The sequence below is a fragment of the Anabrus simplex genome, chromosome 11 (genome assembly GCF_040414725.1).
Source record: "Anabrus simplex isolate iqAnaSimp1 chromosome 11, ASM4041472v1, whole genome shotgun sequence".
In the NCBI taxonomy this organism is placed as follows: Eukaryota; Metazoa; Arthropoda; class Insecta; order Orthoptera; family Tettigoniidae; genus Anabrus; species Anabrus simplex.
In genome coordinates this window covers 45321762-45341047 of record NC_090275.1, presented here as the reverse complement: position 1 = coordinate 45341047, position 19286 = coordinate 45321762, and the positions used below count along the sequence as shown (strand labels likewise).

Here is a 19286-nt window from a genome sequence, read left to right as displayed (position 1 = left end):
TTCCTATTGGGCTTATTGAAGTGGTTAAAGATTTTCTTGGCAAGTCTCTTATCAGGCATTCTTGAAATATGTCCAAAAAATTTAACTCTTCGCTTTCGAATGACATCTGAAATCCTACTGCATGTTTTATATATTTCTTTGTTACTGCGTAATCGATATGTGTCCGTACATTTCTTTGGACCGAGGATTTTTCTTAGAATCTTTCTTTCCTTCTTCTCGATTTCTTCAATGTCTTTCCTGGTTGTTAATCCCAGGCATTCTGAAGCATATAAGCACTCTGGTTGAATTACTGCCTGATAGTGGCGTAGTTTTGTCTTAATAGAGATCGCTTTCTTGTTGTATGTGTTTTTTGTAAGGTGGAATGCAAGCTCCATTTTTCTGGCTCTCTCGCGGTTTGCTTCTTTATTAGAAAGGAATTTCATTCTTTCTGTATCTATACCTAGGCTATCACAAGACAAATATACACCAGTCCACGCTAGTCAATCTCACATGATTATGTTCCTAATCCAGATATAGACTACAGTATCACGCGAAAAATCTTCACTGTACCACTCAATGCAAAACAAATTTCTAAATTCTGAATGGAATACAAACACAAATAGGCTCACTTTTCCCGTAACCACGCAACTATGGCAACGGCTCTTATCCGAGTTGTAAATCACGTTTCTTTCACAAGGGTTGACAAATAACATTTTCAGGGCTAGGAAAAATGTGACCGTACTCGTACTAAGTGGTAATAGCGAAAATTCGTGATGCAATAGGTACGTTTGTATGTTCCTAATCTTAATAGAGGCTAGCAACCCGTCGGAAGGACATTTGATTGCTTTCAAGTCTTGCAAAAAGAAAAATGTAAGACCGTAATGAGACATATGGCCCAATACTTGGAAGGATGATGATGATGATGATGATGATGATGATGATGATGATGATGATATAGGCTACCGTATCACACGACAAACATTTGCTTCACTTCACTGTACCACTCGCACACAAAATAAATGTTTAACTTAATGGAATAAGTAAAACACTTTCAAGATGAAAATTATTGTGTCCACCTTTTCAATACAAATATATTTTTTAGTGATTAAATTCTACATGAATTAAAAACACCAGTTAGGGACATGTTTTGCTGTAGTTATGGACATCTTCAGCCTTATGAATGGAATGCGAAATACAAGCACAAATAGACTCACTGTGTTATTCAGCAATCTTGCTGCTAACCGGCAAGCAAAACTGAACATTCCTGAGGCTAACAGCTTGCTCCCCAAACGTGCAACTTATCCTGTGAAGTTCAGAACTTTAAGGCCTTTTTCCGTAATCACACAACTGTGGCGACGGATCTTACCCGAGTTGAAAATCACGTTTGTTTCACAAGGGATGGCAAATAATATTTTTAGGGCTAGGGAAAATGTGATCGTACTTAGCGGTGATAGCAAAAATTCGTGACACGATAAGTGAGGTATTTTTATGTAGATTTAATACGATGAAAATCGGGACTTGGAATTTACGACATGCTAAGCAGGAAAACATGTTAATAAGGAACACGCTAACGAGGTTTCACTGTATTTGAAAATAGTTTTGATTTTGCTTAGAGACCATCATCAGTCAAAATCATGAAGTTAAGGCAAGACATAAATTAGAATAGAAAAAATTTATGAAATAAAAGTGTGTTGCAGAGGTGCTAACTACGACGGATTATCCGTAATTATTACAAATTTCATCCCACGATTACGACATTATGGTCAAAGGAGAAATTATTATGAAAAACTGACAATATCACACACAAAAAAATTTCTATGGGACAAAAGAGGAAAGCAGGAAAAAATTAATCTTTTCGAGAATTACTGCTCAACCCTCCTCGTTTCAGCGCTTGTGAGTTGGCAACGATACTTCGATCATCACTTCCTTTTGCTACCTGTGAGTGTTGAAAATTCATTGTGATTGAAAAAGCTTTTCTCCATTATGAAACCTTAGGTAATATTTGTATTTGCATATTAAGTGTATCTGACAATAACTCTCCCACAGAAAGAGTTTTCAGTGTTGATAGGAAAAATCGGAGGGAATTCAGGCTTACATTGAGCACATCTACCATGGAAACTCTTATACTGTAGTTCAGAAAGCAAAAATGCCATCACAGGGAGAAGGATGCTTCGAGAAAATTCACACTGAAAAGCTGCTGATGGGTGTGAAACAAACTACAAAGGATGTTTTATGACAGAACTAACTGGTAATGTGCAAATTTACGTTGTGTAATATGAAATACTTCAGAACAGATTGCTGTCGGGAAGGGCAAAGGGGGATGTCATTATCCAGAAGGTAGAATATACTTTGGATTTGACTCGAAAATATCCTGGTGGGGGATTACTGAAAACCCACTTCAAAGATTGGCACCTCTGGTGTTGTTGACATTTGGTGCAAGACAAGTAAAGAGTTGAAAGATATACACTCATCTCAATCACACTCAATTTTGGAAGGCGCATTCTTCAAATTGGAAGAAGACGTTGAGAACAAGTGTGATCATGGTGATCATGATGAGTGTTTATCATTCAATTCTTTACCTGTCTTGCACCAAATCTCAACAACACAAGCTTACTTCATAAATTTTATCTTTTATAATTCATGTCTTGTCTTAACTTTATGAATTTGTCTCTAGCAGAACTGAAACTAGTTTCAAATATATGTGACTTTTTTTTAAAGGTTACAATAAATAAATATTGAATAGGTGGAAACCTTTTAGCTCTTGTTTTATGGTATATTGCTCTTCAATACGGAATAATATGAAATTTATTGCCTATGATGATCAGCCACTGTCAATGAAATGAATTCTATTTTAAACTCGCAGTAAATATATTTCAGTCATTCACTATATACTGTAATTAAGAAAACAGACTGGTTCATATATTTCTATTGTCTTTATGATTAAATATATTGGGAGGGTTGAGGTAAACCAAAGTGTGAAAACTTTGCGACAGAATGCTGGTCCAATGAGTCTCAATGGCATGAGAAAAAAAGTAACAATTTGATACAAATTAACAAAACTGTACAAAGACTGATTTTTAATTTACTTACCGGGCACTGTCTTCATGATAACTTGACCTGGACTACTGAAGCCGATGCTGTTGTGTGCTCGTAATTCTACTTTGTAATGAGTATCTGGTAACAATGCCTGCAGCTTATAAGAAGTGGAATGATCGTCCGCTCGTATCTTCCGCTCTTGACAAGGCTGCATCTCTTTCCACTTGTTTTCTACTAACTTTGCCTGTAAAATAAATAATATGAAATCACAAATAATGCAAGTTTTGTTCATACCAACACACTTTACTGAAGACTCTCTCTGGAACTGAACTGCCATCTGCCTGAGTACAGTAGTTCTGTTAGTTTACATAAATAATAATGTTGTTGGCTTTACGTCCCACTAACTACTTTTCTGAATGATTTTCGGAGATGCCGAGGTGCCAGAATTTAGTCCCACAGTAGTTCTTTTATGTGCCCTTAAATCTACCAACAGAAGGCTGATGTATTTGAGAACCTTCAAATACCGCTGCACTGAGCCAGGATCGAACCAGCCAAGTTGGGGTCAGAAGGCCAACGCCTCAACCGTCTGAGCTACTCAGCCTGGCAAACAACCCCTAATGAAGTCAAAACAAACAAAAATAACCCATGGTGTTACAGCTTTGAGGGGCCTTGGCCAACAAAGTGACCGCTGCCCAGTCTGAAGCCTGCAGATTACAAGGTAACACATGGTCGGCAAGAAAAATCCTCTCAGCCGTTATTCATGGCTTTCTGTACAGAGGCTGCTGTCCCATTTTCAGATAGCTCCTCGATATTTGTCTCACACAGGCTGAGTGGCTTTCAAAACCAGGTTGCAGATCCTGGTGAAAATTCTTGACCCGGCCAGGACTCGAACCCAGGGCCTTTGAGTAAGAGGTAGGGTTGCTAATCCTAGACTGTGGGCCAGCGTCAATGCTGTCAGTTTCCTTCTGTGGGTGGGGGGCAGTAGAATACATCCACATTATCCCCTGTCTCTCGTGAGGCACATCTGGAGGTAACCCTCAGGAACTCTCAATTTGGAGGCTCGGTTGGCAACCACAAAGCCCTTAGCTGAGTGTATCAATGCCCCTACATACTTCTTTGTTATTATTTTTTAAGCTAACTAAACCAATCGAAATGATGATACACATATAAAATGCCCCCCACTCTTTGACCTACTTAATTAACATCTGGACATCATTTATACTCTTAGCATTAGCACTTAATGAATCCCACAGGACAAAATAACTGACTTAAATATCTGGAATGTGGGTTAGGATGTTCTTATCTGTAGTAAATTCTCTGAATTTATGTAACATCTTTTGCCACTGAAAATGTTGTTTTATGTTATATTTATCACTAAAAATAATATCTTACAAGATATTCTCTAATTCAATTCCATACTTCATTTAATCAAAATCATTAACTTGCATTTACTCCCTAATATATAAAAATACATTATAACATGAAGAAGCAACATAACCCTCCCCTCTCCAATAGATAGAAGCAAGGTCCACAACACTCCCCTCACTCCCCTACTTCCCCTCCCCTGTACATGGAACAGAACACCCACAAACTTTCCACTCACCTCTCTGCTTAGCTCCTCGACAATCTCACAAACACACTGCAGTGACTGAAGGCGACAGACAACTCAACAGCAGCTTAGATAGATACAGAAACAATTCTGTAAGTTAATAAGGTGATGGCTGAACACTACCATTATCATTAGTTGTCATTAATATGACCAACTGTCATTCATTGACCAGTTTATGCAACATAAACAATACTGTACAGATATACGCGGGATTTCAAGTGATTTGATAGAATATGAGGATATTCTTGTAGAATGAAACAAATCATTCTTTGTTTAATAGTGTGGATTTTTTTACAGGTATGTTAAAGTGTTTTATGCATTGTAATTTATATTTTTGACAGACTGACAAGCCTTACTTGCATCAGGCTCCTCCCTATCCAACTTCCTTGGTCAACTTTGTTTTGTTCTCTTCCGACCCTGGCGGTATTAGGTTGCGAGACCTAGTATGTCTTTCATATTCATGCCACCGATATATTTAAAATGCTGGACTGTTGCGAGACCTAGTATGTCTTTCATATTCATGCCACCGATATATTTAAAATGCTGGACTATTTCATTATCACACTACCATATTTTCAAGCTGACAGCTTTGATCCCGCTGTTCATCATCAAGCATCATCTGTAGTAAATTCTCTGAATTTATGTAACATCTTTTGCCACTCAAGCTGGTGTTTTTTGTTATATTTATCACTAAAAATAATATCTTATAAGATATTCTCTAATTCAATTCCATACTTTATTTAATCAAAATCATTAACTTGCATTTACTCCCTAATATATAAAAATACATTATAATATGAAGAAGCAACATAACCCTCCCCTCTCCAATCCAATGTCAATGTCAATGAAAGACAGCTAGTCATATTAATGACAACTAATGATGATGGTAGTATTCAACAATCACCTTATTAACTTATACAGTTGTTTCTGTATCTATCTAAGCTGCTGTTGAGTAGTCTGTCGCCTTCAGTCACTGCAGTGTGTTTGTGAGGTTGTCGAGTAGCTAAGCAGAGAGGTGAGTGGAAAGTTTGTGGGTGTTCTGTTCCATGTAGAGGGGAGGGGAAGTCTGGCCCATACTGATGAGTAAGATAATTAAGGCAACTATTGAAACGAGATGAAAAACAAAGGAAAAAGATGTCTGTACATTTTTCTGCTACACAGAGAAGCATACAATCATGGATATGTTTCTGGGTTTATTCCCTCTCTTAGTAGCCTATTATGACATGTGGCAGGTACGCATAATGCATCCTTTCATTCCATAAGGGAGATAAAAGAGTTCTGATAAACTGAAAGAAATATGTAGCATCACGATCTACGTCCAACAATATGGCAGCTGATCCAGCACACAACATTCTCATGTCATGTCACAATATACAGCCCCACCTATTAAGACTCAGTACATAATTTTATGGCCATAAATATCTCATCATCATACACTAAAGGCTAAGCCTTGTTGCTGCAACCATTCTCGTCTCAGTCCTGCTGTTTCTCTTCACTTCCTCACATCCTCGAAATGTGTTTTCCTTGGTCTCCCTCTTCGTTTCTTTCCTAGTATTTTTACTAGGAAGTTGTCATGCCACAGGATATGACCTACAAGTTTTATCTTTTTTTTCTTTCCATACGCTTTATCAGTCTCCTTTGCTCACTGATTTCCTTTAGTACATCTTGATTCGTCTTTATTTTCAGTCGAGCATGCCCTCGTCATTTTCCTCCAAGTCCACATTTCAGTTGCTTCAAATGGATCTCTTTCCTTTTTTCCAACAGTTCAGCTCTCACAGTCCAGACAAAGGATTTTACAGAAGCCTTTCTTGTTTCTAAACTTAGAAGGGTATTTGTTAAAAGAATTCTTTTATACTTATCATAAGAAAAATTCTGCTGCTTTTGGTGACGTTACTGGGTGTAAAGGACTTTGCTGTGACCTGGATGTAACGCCAGTCAAAGACAGTGGAAACTCATTTAATGCATAGTGCAATTTTTACCTACTGTATATAGAAGACAGAGTTCTGGCACACAGCAATAACGTGCGGAAGAAAATGACGAATACTTGTTGCCTGGTTACCACAGTTTCAGTTTCTTGTCCACTGTAAATTGTCTACGCTAATTCCACACAGACCCCCAGCCAGAAACATATGTATGTTAAATAATACAAGAAAAAGCAGTCGTGAAGGGAGGGGGATATGAGAGACTCCCTTGACCTTGGATGCCGTGATAACACCAAATCAGAAGAAAACTAAAAGCAGTGGCCTACAATGTCCTGGGTACATAAAACTGATCAACAGTAACATTACACTGATTGTTATTAGAGATATGCTCTTTCTCTTTGGCTGCCACTCATCTCTGCTAGATGGCATTATTGCTGCAATTTGTATAAAAACTAATCCAACGAATGATGGATTCCACAGCCAGTCAAATGAAATATTAAAAATTGTTGATATAAAATTAAGGAAAATAAAGGAAGTATAAAAACAATACACATTAGTTAGTTCAATTGTTATCTATAGGAAAGAATGCTGGCTTATTACTAAAAATTATATGGTGCCGACCATATCTTATGGACATGTGTACGCTGCATTTGTAAATGGGCATCCCACTCTTGAGAATCCATTAAACAAAAGAATGACTAGAAGTTTGCTGAATTACAATAATACTGCATTACCGTAATGAACAAACAACTAAGATAAACGTTTCAACTTACAACACAGTACTTGATTTCGTATTCATCTATCCTTTCTCCGTTATCAGCTGGGGTTTGCCAGCGGAGTTCAAAATGAGTAGCATATGGAGAGACTGCAATGCCATCATGGACCATGTTAAGAATCCTTGGCTCCTCGGGAGTTGAGCGTTTAGGCATTAGTCGGCTCTCCTCAGCACTCCAAGGTCCAAAACCCACGTCATTCTGGGCAGCAAATCGGAACATGTACTTCGTCTGAGGTAACAGATTCTCCAAGATGTATGCACTATCTGAAAATAAATAATCAGAGAATATTAAGAAATGGCAACATTCACACAACTACTATTAACCTTGAAGAATTACAAATGGTTATATTCACAAAATTGCTATGGCAGGTTCTCTGTCATATATTTCATCTCATACTAGGTCAAATGGTGGTAATGAAGGCCAAGGGTGTAGAGCGACACAAGTTAGGTTATCTACGTTTATTACTGAAAACAATATAATTTAGGTTTAATTATGTGTATTTAGTTTGTGTATTATAGGTCAGGTTATGTTTACCACTTGTAAATAATCTTTCTTGTGTCCCAAGTTGTTCAGGAAGCTTCTAGCTGTATGTGTGTAAACTTAAGAAAAGTCTGGATTAAGATTACATCATGCTTATCACTTGCAAATAATCTTTTGCATGTTTCCAGTTGCCCAGGAAACTTCCAGGTGCATGTGTACTGACCTAAGTGAACTCTGGAACCTTCATGTACCAAGGACATCCACATAGTATTCTAGGTGTTTCTAGTTGTGATTAAAGATAATTCTAGAACAGGAACTTAACCCGTAGAGAGCCAGACAACGATATATCGTTGTTTCGTATATACGCGTAAAGTGCCAACCACGATATATCGTTGTTTGGATAGCGCGCAATTCTATACGAGTTAGTACAACTTGGGCCGTCAGATTGCAACATCTTATGTGTCGAGTCCATAGAAAATTGTCATTAGATTTTAACTACGCCGCTAGATAGTGCGTAAATTCTTTCGCTATCATGCATTGAATTTCTAAAGTCCGTGTTCATCTACGACGTATGATCTCCATGTCGCGTGATTAAAATGGCGACTAGCGGGAGAAGTTATTTTGTTAACGATGACTAACTGGCTGTATATCTTAATAATTTTTAGTGAAGAATAGGATGATGAAGACTCTGATGAGGAATTCATTCCTCCAACAAGTGAGGAAGGGGAAAGTGAAAGTGTTATTGGGAGTGATAACGCCGCGTTGTCTGTAAACACTCAACCACGTGCTCATTGTCCGAGTGTAAACATTGAAAATGGTAATGACCGTTTGAGTGACAGTACTGATGATGATGACGGCTGTAACAGTATCCAACAGCAACAATTTCCTGTTTTCCGTGAAATTCAATTTCGTCAAGATGCAAAATACCAACCCTAACCTGATTATTATGTTACTCCCGGCCCGAGACAATGCCCTTCGTCAGACGCAAACCTATAGCGTATTTTTATTTTATTTTTCACGGCTCAATTATTGAATCTCATAACTACAGAGACAAGCACATATGAGAAATCATGTCTTGTCACCACATGCCAGAGCACAGCAGTGGCGCCCGGTTACATTGACTGAAATGAAGGCTTTCATTGCTGTTTTGATGGAAATTGGTATAACTACAAGGCCGAGCATATTTTCTTATTGGATCAAGAACTCCCGTTATAATCCATGGTTTGGAAATATGTTCTCAAGAAACAGATTCCAATTGATCTTGAGATTCTTTCGTCTTGTGAACAATGATAATGTGTCACCATCTGGTCACCCTGACTACAACCCATGTGCCAGATTCGATCCCATTGTTGAACATGCCAATTGTATATTACGATACCATTGTACATAACTCTTAAACTACTGAAGATAAAAATGTAAAATTTTACATGTTTATTCATATAAAATAGGACATTTCAAAGAAGTCATCAATATTTACCGTTGAGTTGAATTTTCTGTTTTTTCTGTTTTGTTTCTGATTTTTAATTTTTGGTATTTTAAAATTGTTTGGAAAATCTTTTTTTTCAAAGTACCCAGGAGCATTTTAGTGCTGTAATTTAGTTCAGCGGTAAGAATGTTTTCTTGTTAATATTTAGTAAAAATTTCAAGTCATTGTTATAATATTTGTGAACTATATAGTCCAGAGAGTGAGAACCTGCAAAATTCTCTAAATCTGTCTGGCACTTTTGGCATAGTGTGAGCAACCGGGCCTGGCACTAAGAGGGTTAATAAGGATTTCTGGATGTTATTGTAGAATCTTCTAGATATCTTGTAGTAATACTATGTTGTAAGTAACCAGAATTATCCAGAATCATAGCAGAAGATATATAAAGATTGTTGAATCAAGTTGCAGTGTTACAGAAAGAGTGGTGAGTTAAGCTGGAATTGTAGTGTTGCAAAATGGTTATTTAGATACCTAAATTCCACATTGGTACATCAGCAATAACCTTAAACAATATCAGTAATTTCATGACAACCAGGCATCACACATAATGACATACCTATTACCCACGTCTTGTTCTTAGCTTCATCCCAAGACTGTCTTTCCTCCTTGTATTGAACAGCGTAGGCCTTAATGGGTAGCCCACCAAGGTCCTTTGGCCCAATGAAGGAGAATTTTATTGTTGTTGCTGAAAAGTAAAACAGAAAATAAACCTCTTCAAGTGTGATTGATGAAAGGAAAATACAATACAGCACTACAGATCAAAAATATTGCTAAATTTTATTCAGATGTCTTCAGGTTCCTTCAGGTTCAAAACACGTATACTATTAGATATATTTTATATAAATCCTAAAGATTGAATATTAGTGTATTGAACTAGGTGAAATAAAACCTGCTTTTTTAATTGTATATGGACAACTAGCAAGGTACCCGTGCTTCGCTACGGTATTATACTGAAATTTGTAATTGAATGCTTATTGTTTTAGATATATAATCCGCCGAAATTCGCGGTCTGACACGTTTTCAGCGCGAATCCACCAATATTCCCGATCTGACTCGTTTTCTATTAGATTACGCCACGTTTCCTCCCATTTTTCAATCTTCCTTTCCAGCAATCGATTTCGTACTACCCGGGCTAGGCTCAGGTATTCTTCCCGGTCAGTTGGGTCCGTAAATCTTTGCCAGAGCGTATTTTATTTTAATCATTTTTAATCTGGATAAAATCCTTCGGGAGATCCGGCGTGGTGTCATATTGGGTGCCTTGGCGGCACTGAACCCGCGGCCGGACTGCATTCTTAGTCATTACACGTCCAGGAGCCGTTTCCAGCGCGGTCCGCACATTTGACGACGGTCCGGAACATTATTATTATTATTATTATTATTATTATTATTATTATTATTATTATTATTATTATTATTATTATTATTATTATTATTTATTATGATTATTATTATTATTTTTAATGTTATTCTTCTTGTTCTTCTTCTTCTTCTTATTATTATTATTATGTGTTGCTGGGATGAATGATGACAGGGAAAACCGGAGTATCCGGAGAAAAATCTGTCCCGCCTCCGTTTTGTCCAGCACGAATGTCACATGGAGTGACCGGGATTTGAACCACTGAACCCCAGCTGTGAGAGGCCTTCGCGCTGCCGCCTGAGCAACGGAGGATCCTTATAAGTACATTAAGAACAGTAAAATCAATTGGTCTCACCTCCTTTTACACCCCACCGCCGTTAGTTTTTACTGCCAACCCCCCCCCCAAATTAAAAGAACGCGTGTTTCTTTATGTTTAAGGGAGATTCCAAACACCAATGTTCACGTCTATTACCTTCAGTTTTGAGATATAAGTATCCCCATAAATATAATTTACTTTTGTCACTTCATTTCAAACTACTCCCCCCCCCCCCCCTAGTGAATTTTCCCGCAAAAAATACTTGTTTCTTTAATAGTGAAGGATCTTCTAAATACCAATTATCACGACTCTAACTTCTTCACTTTTTGATTTATGTGTCCTCATGAAAGGAATTCAACTCCTTTACACTCCCGCCCCCCAAGATGGTTTCCCCCACAAAAACGCGTTTTTCTTCGTTTTTAAAGGAGATCCAAATACGAATTTTCACGTCTGTAACAAGTTTAGTTTTTATTAGATGTATATATTCTCATACAATTAAAGTCAATTAATTTTTCAATTCTTTCACCCCCTCTCCCCCTTCCCTTCATTGGATATTCCGAGAATACGTGTTTCTTCACTTTTAAAGCAGATTGCAAATATCAAATTTCACGTCTGTGACATCTTCATTTTTAAGATATCAGTAGCCTAATTAAAAGAATTCAACACCATGTTCAGTCACTTTCACCCCACCTCCACCCAAGTGGTATTTCCGAAAATTAAAAATACACGTTTCTTTAGGTTTAATAGAGATAAAAATACCATTTTTCACTTCTGTAACATGTTAAGTTTTTTTAGATATACTGTAAAAATTCTCATTTTAAAATTTCACCCTTTTTGGGTTCCCCTTAAATGGAGTTTCCAAAAACAAATCACCTATGTTTCTTTACATTTACAGGAGATTCCAAACACCCACTTTTTACGTCTGTAACATTTTACGTTTCCAAGATAATCTTTCCAAAATTTACCCCAATTTGTCACTTCTGTTTAACCGCCATTAATAGGATTTTCCAAAAACTAAAAAAATACGTGTTTCCTTATTTTTAAAGGAGATCCCATATACAAATTTTCAGTTCTGTAATATCTTCCGTTTCTGAGATATATGTATCCTCATTAAAGGCATTCAACCCATTTTTCACCCTTTTACACCCCTCGTATTGGGATTTACAGGAAACAAAAACATACGTGTTCTTTTATTTTTAGAGGAGATTCTAACTACCAATTTTTACATCTGTAAATTTTAAAGTTTTAAGATGTAAACACATTCATTTTAAAAAATTCGCCCCCCTTTTAACCCCTCAATATTTGGATTTTCCAAAAACGAAAAAATACGTGTTTCTTTACATTTAAAGTAGATCTTAAATACCAATTTTCAGGTCTGTAATATCTTCAGGTTCTGAAATAGAAGTAGCCTCATTAAAGGCATTCAACCCATTATTCGCCCTTTTACACCCTTCCTATTGGGATTTTCCGAAAACAAAAGAATACGTGTTTCTTTATTTTTAAAGGAGATTCTAAATACCAATTTTTACATATATAAACTGTAACAGTTTTGAGATATAGATACACTCATTTTCAAAAATAACCCCCTTTTAACCCCCCCATTAACTGGATTTTCCAAAAACAAAAAAATACGTGTTTCTTTATTTTGAAAGGAGATCCCAAACACCAATTTTCAGGTCTGTGATATCCTCAGTTTCTGAAATATAAGTAGCCTCATCAAAGGCATACAACCCCTTTTTCACCCCTTTTCACCCCTCCTATTGCGATTTTCCGAAACCAAAAAAATAATTGTTTCTTTATGTTTAATGAAGATTCTAAATACCAATTTTTACATCTGCAAACTTTAAAAGTTTGGAGATATAGATTCACTCATTTTAAAAATTCACCCCCTTTTCACCCTCCCATTAATTGGATTTTCCAAAAACCAAAAAATACGTGTTTCTTTATTTTTAAAAGAGATCAAAAGTACCAATTTTCAGGTCTGTAATATCTTCAATTTCTGAGATATAAGTACTGGTATCCTGATTAAGGGCATTCAACCCATTTTCCTCATTTTCACCCCTTTTCACCCCTCCTATTGGGATTTTCTGAAAACAAAAAGATACGTGTTTCCTTATTTTTAAAGAAGATTCTAAATACCAATTTTTACATCTGTAAACTTTTAAACTTTCGAGATATAGACACACTCATTTTAAAATTTCACCCCTCTTTTCACCCCCTTAGCGAAGGAATATCCAAAAATCCTCTCTTAGCGAGCACCTACATCTTAATATGAATATATCCCCAAAATTTCACTTCTTTACGTGCAGTAGTTTTGGCTCTGCGATGATGAATCAGTCAGTCAGTCAGTCAGTCAGTCAGGACAAGTTATTTTATATATATAGATAACAAAACAGATGAAAGCAGAATTCAAGCAGTCGAGATGACGTTCCTTAGAGGAATAATTGGGAGGACACGAAGACATAAGAGCAGAAGAGTAAAAATCAAAGAGAGAACCGGAATCCCAAAACTACAAGAAAAGATAGAGTTCAGTAAAATGAGTGGTATGGACACATGAGAATGGAAGAAGATTGAGTTCCAAAGTGAGTATATATGGAGAAAGTAAGAGGAAAAAGACAATGAGGAAGGCACAGAAAGAGGTGGATTGGTATGGTGAAGGAGTGTACAGAGAAGAAAGGAGTACTAGAAGAAATATTGGGCTGATGACCTTCGCTGTTAGGCCCCTTTAAACAACAAGCATCATCATCATCATCAGAAGAAATATTGGAGAAAGGAAGGGAGTGATGGAGATATACAGTGTAGGTCCTTGAATCACAACCCGACCTAGAAGTCTGGAACCGAGGAATGAAAAAGAATGCAGTATATTTATAATCAGGAGTTTACTCTGACATAAGTTAACGAATAATTTAGGACAAATATGATAATCCTTTCTAGGCATGTGCCATCAACAATGCTCTAATCTAGGAAGATTTCCTTAGTCAACTGGTCATTTCAATCCTATGACATATACCTAACACCAAGTAAAAATGAAATAAAAATAACTGTTTTCCTATTTTATGACATAGATCAGTTCACATGAAGAGAACACAAGTTTGTAATTTCACAATTAATTGTCTTAAGTCTTTAGCTACAAGACCGAAGTTTTACATGTAATACAAACCACTAGGGTGGGACGTCATGTGGGTAATGTGCATGTCAGTTAGCATATTCCTGTTTCCGTTCCAGGTCACATTTCAGAGTCAATGCTACAGCCAGCACTATGGGTACTGAAACCAATAACTCTGTGCAGATATATTACATTATCAAGAGGTTCAACTACGCCTGATAAATGTTCCAATGTGTACATTAGGATGAGTTGACATGAGCACCATGAATTTCCTCCAGTGGTACATGTAGCCTACTTATTATTAGATGAAATAAATAAAAGTAAACCGTGTCCTTGTTTCGAGGTGGTGCAATTCTTTTCAGGAACACTCCAAAGAAAGAAACTTGAAAGTATCTCTTTAACCACATACCTCCCGCTAATCTTACAATTTCTGGCAGTACTGGGATTTGAACCCGGACCTCTGAAGGTGGCAGCTAATAGCACTAACTGTTACACTATGGAGATATCAGATATTAATGTTGTTAACTTCAACACAGTAGAAAAATTATTATTTAACTGTGGAAGGTATAAAACATGTATTATATTTTAATGTAATACAAATCAGTGACGTTTGATACCTATAGGCTGTGGTGATGATGATGATGATGATGATGATGATGATGATAATGATTTGGCTCTGGCTACTGTGTGTAATGGTAATGGTAGACAAGAATGCATAGTGAAAACATACAGATTAACTATGAGGGTAATCCCAAAAATAAGGTCTCCTATTTTTTTATAAATACAGAACTCTGTTTGTGTGGCTGTTGATCAAAATATTGCGAAGAGTATTTCCCGCGCTCGCATATAAACATGCGCACGCCACGCTGAGGCACTCAGTCTTGGCTTGGCAGCTGTTGAGAATGGAGCTCCCGTTGGATGTTACCGCCAAATGCGAAGTGCGTGAAGCTATTCCGATTTTGAACGCAAAAGGTACTGAACCGATTGAAATCCATCACCAATTGATGGAAATGTATGGTGAGCAATGTTGCATACTACCACTCGTTTTCTTAGTCCAGCTCTGGCCTACAGCCTCAGTCATAATTTGTTGCAATCGTTACAAATTACTGCTGTAAATTGCTAGTATATATTTTGAAAAAGAATAAGTACCATGTGGCTCTTGATGAGCCACCAGGTAGTGTCGTGTTTGATATTGTGTTTCTCTTGACATCAGGTTCTTTTTGGTATATCAATATGTTGAAAGAAAAGGTTAAAAAGTACAGTCATATATTTTGTGTAAAGAGTGGTCAAATAATTCATCTTTAAAAGGCTAGTTGGTTGAGCTTCCCAGTGATCCCAAACATGAATGGTGCAACTATTGGCAGTGCAATGTAAATGTGAAATTGTTAGACATTATTCCTTTTTTGCACTTATCAAAAACAATGAAAACTAATAAAAGTGGAAATAACTACATTTTAAAAATTTTGTATATGTTTTGCTGCTGTAAACTGCTAGTATATATTTTGAAAAAGAATAAGTACCATGTGGCTTCATATGAAACTACAGGACCTCAACCTAGCACATCTGCTTCAGAGCATACAGTGCGGGGAGGAGAATATTATTTTTTCTGTATTACAATCTGCTTTACATTGCACTGACACAGATAGGTCTTATGGTGACGATGGGATAGAAAAGGACTAGGAGTTGCAAGGAAGCCACCGTGGCCTCAGTTAAGGTACAGCCCCAATATTTGTCTGGTGTGAAAATGGGAAACCACAAAAAACCATCTTCAGGGCTGCTGACAGTGGGGTTTCAATCCACTATCTACCGAATGCAAGCTGTATTCGCCAAATGAAAGAAAGAAAAATGAAGAACTGTGAGCTTGGCTGTGCGGTGTGAGTCCCATAGCTGCGAGCTTGCATTCAGAAGATAGTGGATTTAAATCTCACTGTCGGCAGCCCTGAAGATGGTTTTCCATGGTTTCCCATCTTCACACCAGGAAAATACTGGGATTGTACCTTTATTAATGACACAGCCACTTCATTCCCACTCCTAATCCTTTCCTATGCCATTGTCGCCATAAGACCTATCTGTGTTGGTGCGATGTAAGGCAAATTGTAAAAAAAGACAAGAATAATCATCATAATCATAATAAATAAATAAATCATAATAAAATAAAATAATAAATCATAATAAAAATGAAGGAAATTTTAAATTGGTTAATAAATGTGATTCTTAATGCTGAAAACCACTAATCACAGTACTGACCTTTTCCAAGCTTTCAGTTGTGTAGGAAAATGGCTACAATTTGGTTTGATGTATATTCGTTTACTTTTGTGAATGCAGACTGGACTGTATTATTATTATTTATCCAACCCTTGTCTCGTTTCTCTACGGGGTCGGGTATGAGGTGAGATGAATCTGTTGCGGTGGGTTTTTATGACCAGATGCCCTTCCTGACGTCAACCTCATCAGAGGAGTTAATGAGATTAAATTAATGACGTGACATTATGTGAACAACAGTGAATCAAAAGAAAAATGCACCTACTTACCAGTCACTACGTCCATCTTTGCCTGAAGAACCATAGATGGAACACTGGCCTCTTTGACATGGATTACATGATCCGCAATGCCATGTTTATTAATGGCCGTGCACTTGTAGTCGCCATAGTAACTAGCGTCGGGATTTGTGAGCTACAGAAAGAGAATTAACACCTGTTAAAAATCACTGCAATGTTCATGGAAAATCCTAGTTTAAAGGTCACATGGAAAATATATCTAGAGTCATGAAGACCAAATCAGAAGTAACAGTTATTATTAAGCTGTCTACATCCCAAAAGTACTGACTTATTAGAACTTACTTCATAAGCAAATGGAAGTTACAGTTTGATTTATTCTGTGCCAGAGAAATTGATGCTCATAATAATAATAATAATAATAATAATAATAATAATAATAATAATAATAATAATAATAATAATAATAATAATAATAATAATAATAATAATAATAATAATAACGTCCGGCTCCATGGCTAAATGGTTAGCACGCTGGCCTTTGGTCACAGGGGTCCCGGGTTTGATTCCCAGCAGGATCAGGTTTTAATCATCATTAGTTAATTTATCTGTCACAGGGGCTGGGTGTACGTGTCGTCATAATCACCATTACATCCGCATCACGACGCGCAGGTCGCCTACGGTTTTCCAATTAAAAGACCTGCCACCTGGTGAGCCGAACTTGTCGTTGGACACTTGCGGCACTAAAAGCAATACGCCATTTCATTTCAATAATAATAATAATAATAATAATAATAATAATAATAATTTTTTCTCAACCTTTCTTTTTTCCATGTTTATGTGGTTATGGTAGAGTACTCATGCTCCGCCTGGGACCATAACGATGTGACTTTTAATTTCAGTGCGTGAAGGGGATAAGATGATACATTTGAACTATTTGAATATCTCGTGAGTTAGAAAACCTTTTAAGTGCTGAATTACCAGTTGAATGGTACTTCAGTGCTGAGATTTTTCATTTGTATGTAAAAAAAAATATTGTAGAAGCCTCAATTTGTAATTTTATCAGCTTAAAATATTTATAAATATTGGTTCTTTATAAATCTATGTGCAAATAGAAAATCCTACATTTATGTTCAATATTATTTTGAGAGAAAACAAAATTACACTTTTTGTACCCAAGCGTACATCATCTTTATACAAAGTAGACAGCCCAAAATAAAACTATTTCCTAAAATCTGTAGGCAACTGATAAGGTACATGATGATATTTTAAAATACTTTCTAAACCTGGAAAGTGGTTACAGCTCAATGTTTTCCACCAGTTGTTTGTGATACCGATATGTTTCACCAACTCCACTGGTACAAAAGTTTTTAAAAAGTCAATGATTTTGGGGTTGTCATCAAACTACTTGGTTCCCAGAGTCTGTCACAGTTACTTGAAAGTCTGGTGAAGAACAGTGTTTTTCTTCTTTTGATTAGAAGGAGGCTCTGTTTCTTTCTATCTTACAATATTTTCAGCACCCTCTGTATCACTCTCACTTCCTAAATTGCTTAACAATTCATTAAAATCATCATCTTCATCATCATTTTCCACTGTGGTTAATAACTGAAAGATTGTTTGATCCGCTATAACATTGTCTATAGGCAGGCGCAGCATTCACCGGGTTAACAGTTATTTTCCCTCCATTTCATTACTTAATGTTTAATGGATAAAACATATATTATGCAGTTGTTTAACCCTTTCGCACTCAGCGAGCCGATCTATCGGCGCGAGAGGTTATGGCGAAAACGCTCACGGCGCCGATACATTGGCTCTGTCATATTTAGGCATTTTCGTCATTTCCGTGGCTGTTAAATCATAACAGTTGATCGTGACGGTACCTTAAAACGTTGAATTTGCGTTTTACTCTACAGATATATCCATCAGCCCTACAAAATATTTTTATTTTCGACAAATGAAATCTGTTGACCGTGAATGTTTATGTTGTGGTTATTTGAAGTTGTTAATTGCGTGGATCTGTTTTGGTTGGCTTATGAATACAACAATTTGATCCTGATATGAGTTTAGTTAAGAGTATATTTCGTCTCTTTGGTATATCGTGTGTTCGCTGTACTTCGCAAACTATAATTTTACTCCATTTCATAACTCCATTGTTGCACGTGCTTGCGTCATCTTTTTATCGTAATGGCTAGGCCATATTCAAGGCCGAATGAGGCCGATATACTTGAATTTTCAGATGATTTAAACAGTAATAATGACCTTCTTTTGCCGAAAGTGATTCGCATTATGTGGGAAATGACACAGTCACAGCTGCTCACCGTGCATCGGACCGCGAGGACCTGACATCGATGACCGTTACATGTACAGTGAATAACTATGTGCCATGCTTCATGAATGAATTGCAGCACACACATCATATTGATATCAAATTAATCAGAAATAAATGTTCTTACTTTCACGTCTAAGAGTAAAGAAGGAAGACGCAATAATGTCTGATTTTTCAGGCATTGAAAATCAAAAATTATTTTTTTAAATTTATTTTCAAAATTTAATAATTGTTTCTGGCTTTACCAATAACAATACGTTCTAGGTATGTTCATTTCTGAAATGCTCATAGTTTCCTGTATTAGTGTGATTTCTTTTATTTTAATGTGTGTTAAACTCTTTTCGTGTTGATTTTTTGTAAGTTGGTTTGGAAAATGACAGAAATTAGTCTGAGTGTCTTTG

The 19286-nt window shown here is 36.6% G+C and overlaps 1 protein-coding gene across 3 annotated transcripts in view; it reads right to left on the bottom strand.

The window, feature by feature from the left end:
* The window catches only part of Fas2 (fasciclin 2), a 160367-nt gene that overhangs the window by 97780 nt on the left and 43301 nt on the right, over positions 1-19286 (bottom strand). For all 3 annotated transcript variants that reach the window (XM_067155948.2, XM_067155949.2, XM_067155950.2), the window contains exons 8-11: positions 16596-16737; positions 9842-9970; positions 7320-7585; positions 3070-3259 (exon numbers count right to left, since the gene is read on the bottom strand). In XM_067155948.2, the coding sequence (XP_067012049.1) occupies positions 3070-3259; positions 7320-7585; positions 9842-9970; positions 16596-16737 (727 nt within the window). The remainder of the gene's footprint in view (positions 1-3069; positions 3260-7319; positions 7586-9841; positions 9971-16595; positions 16738-19286) is intronic.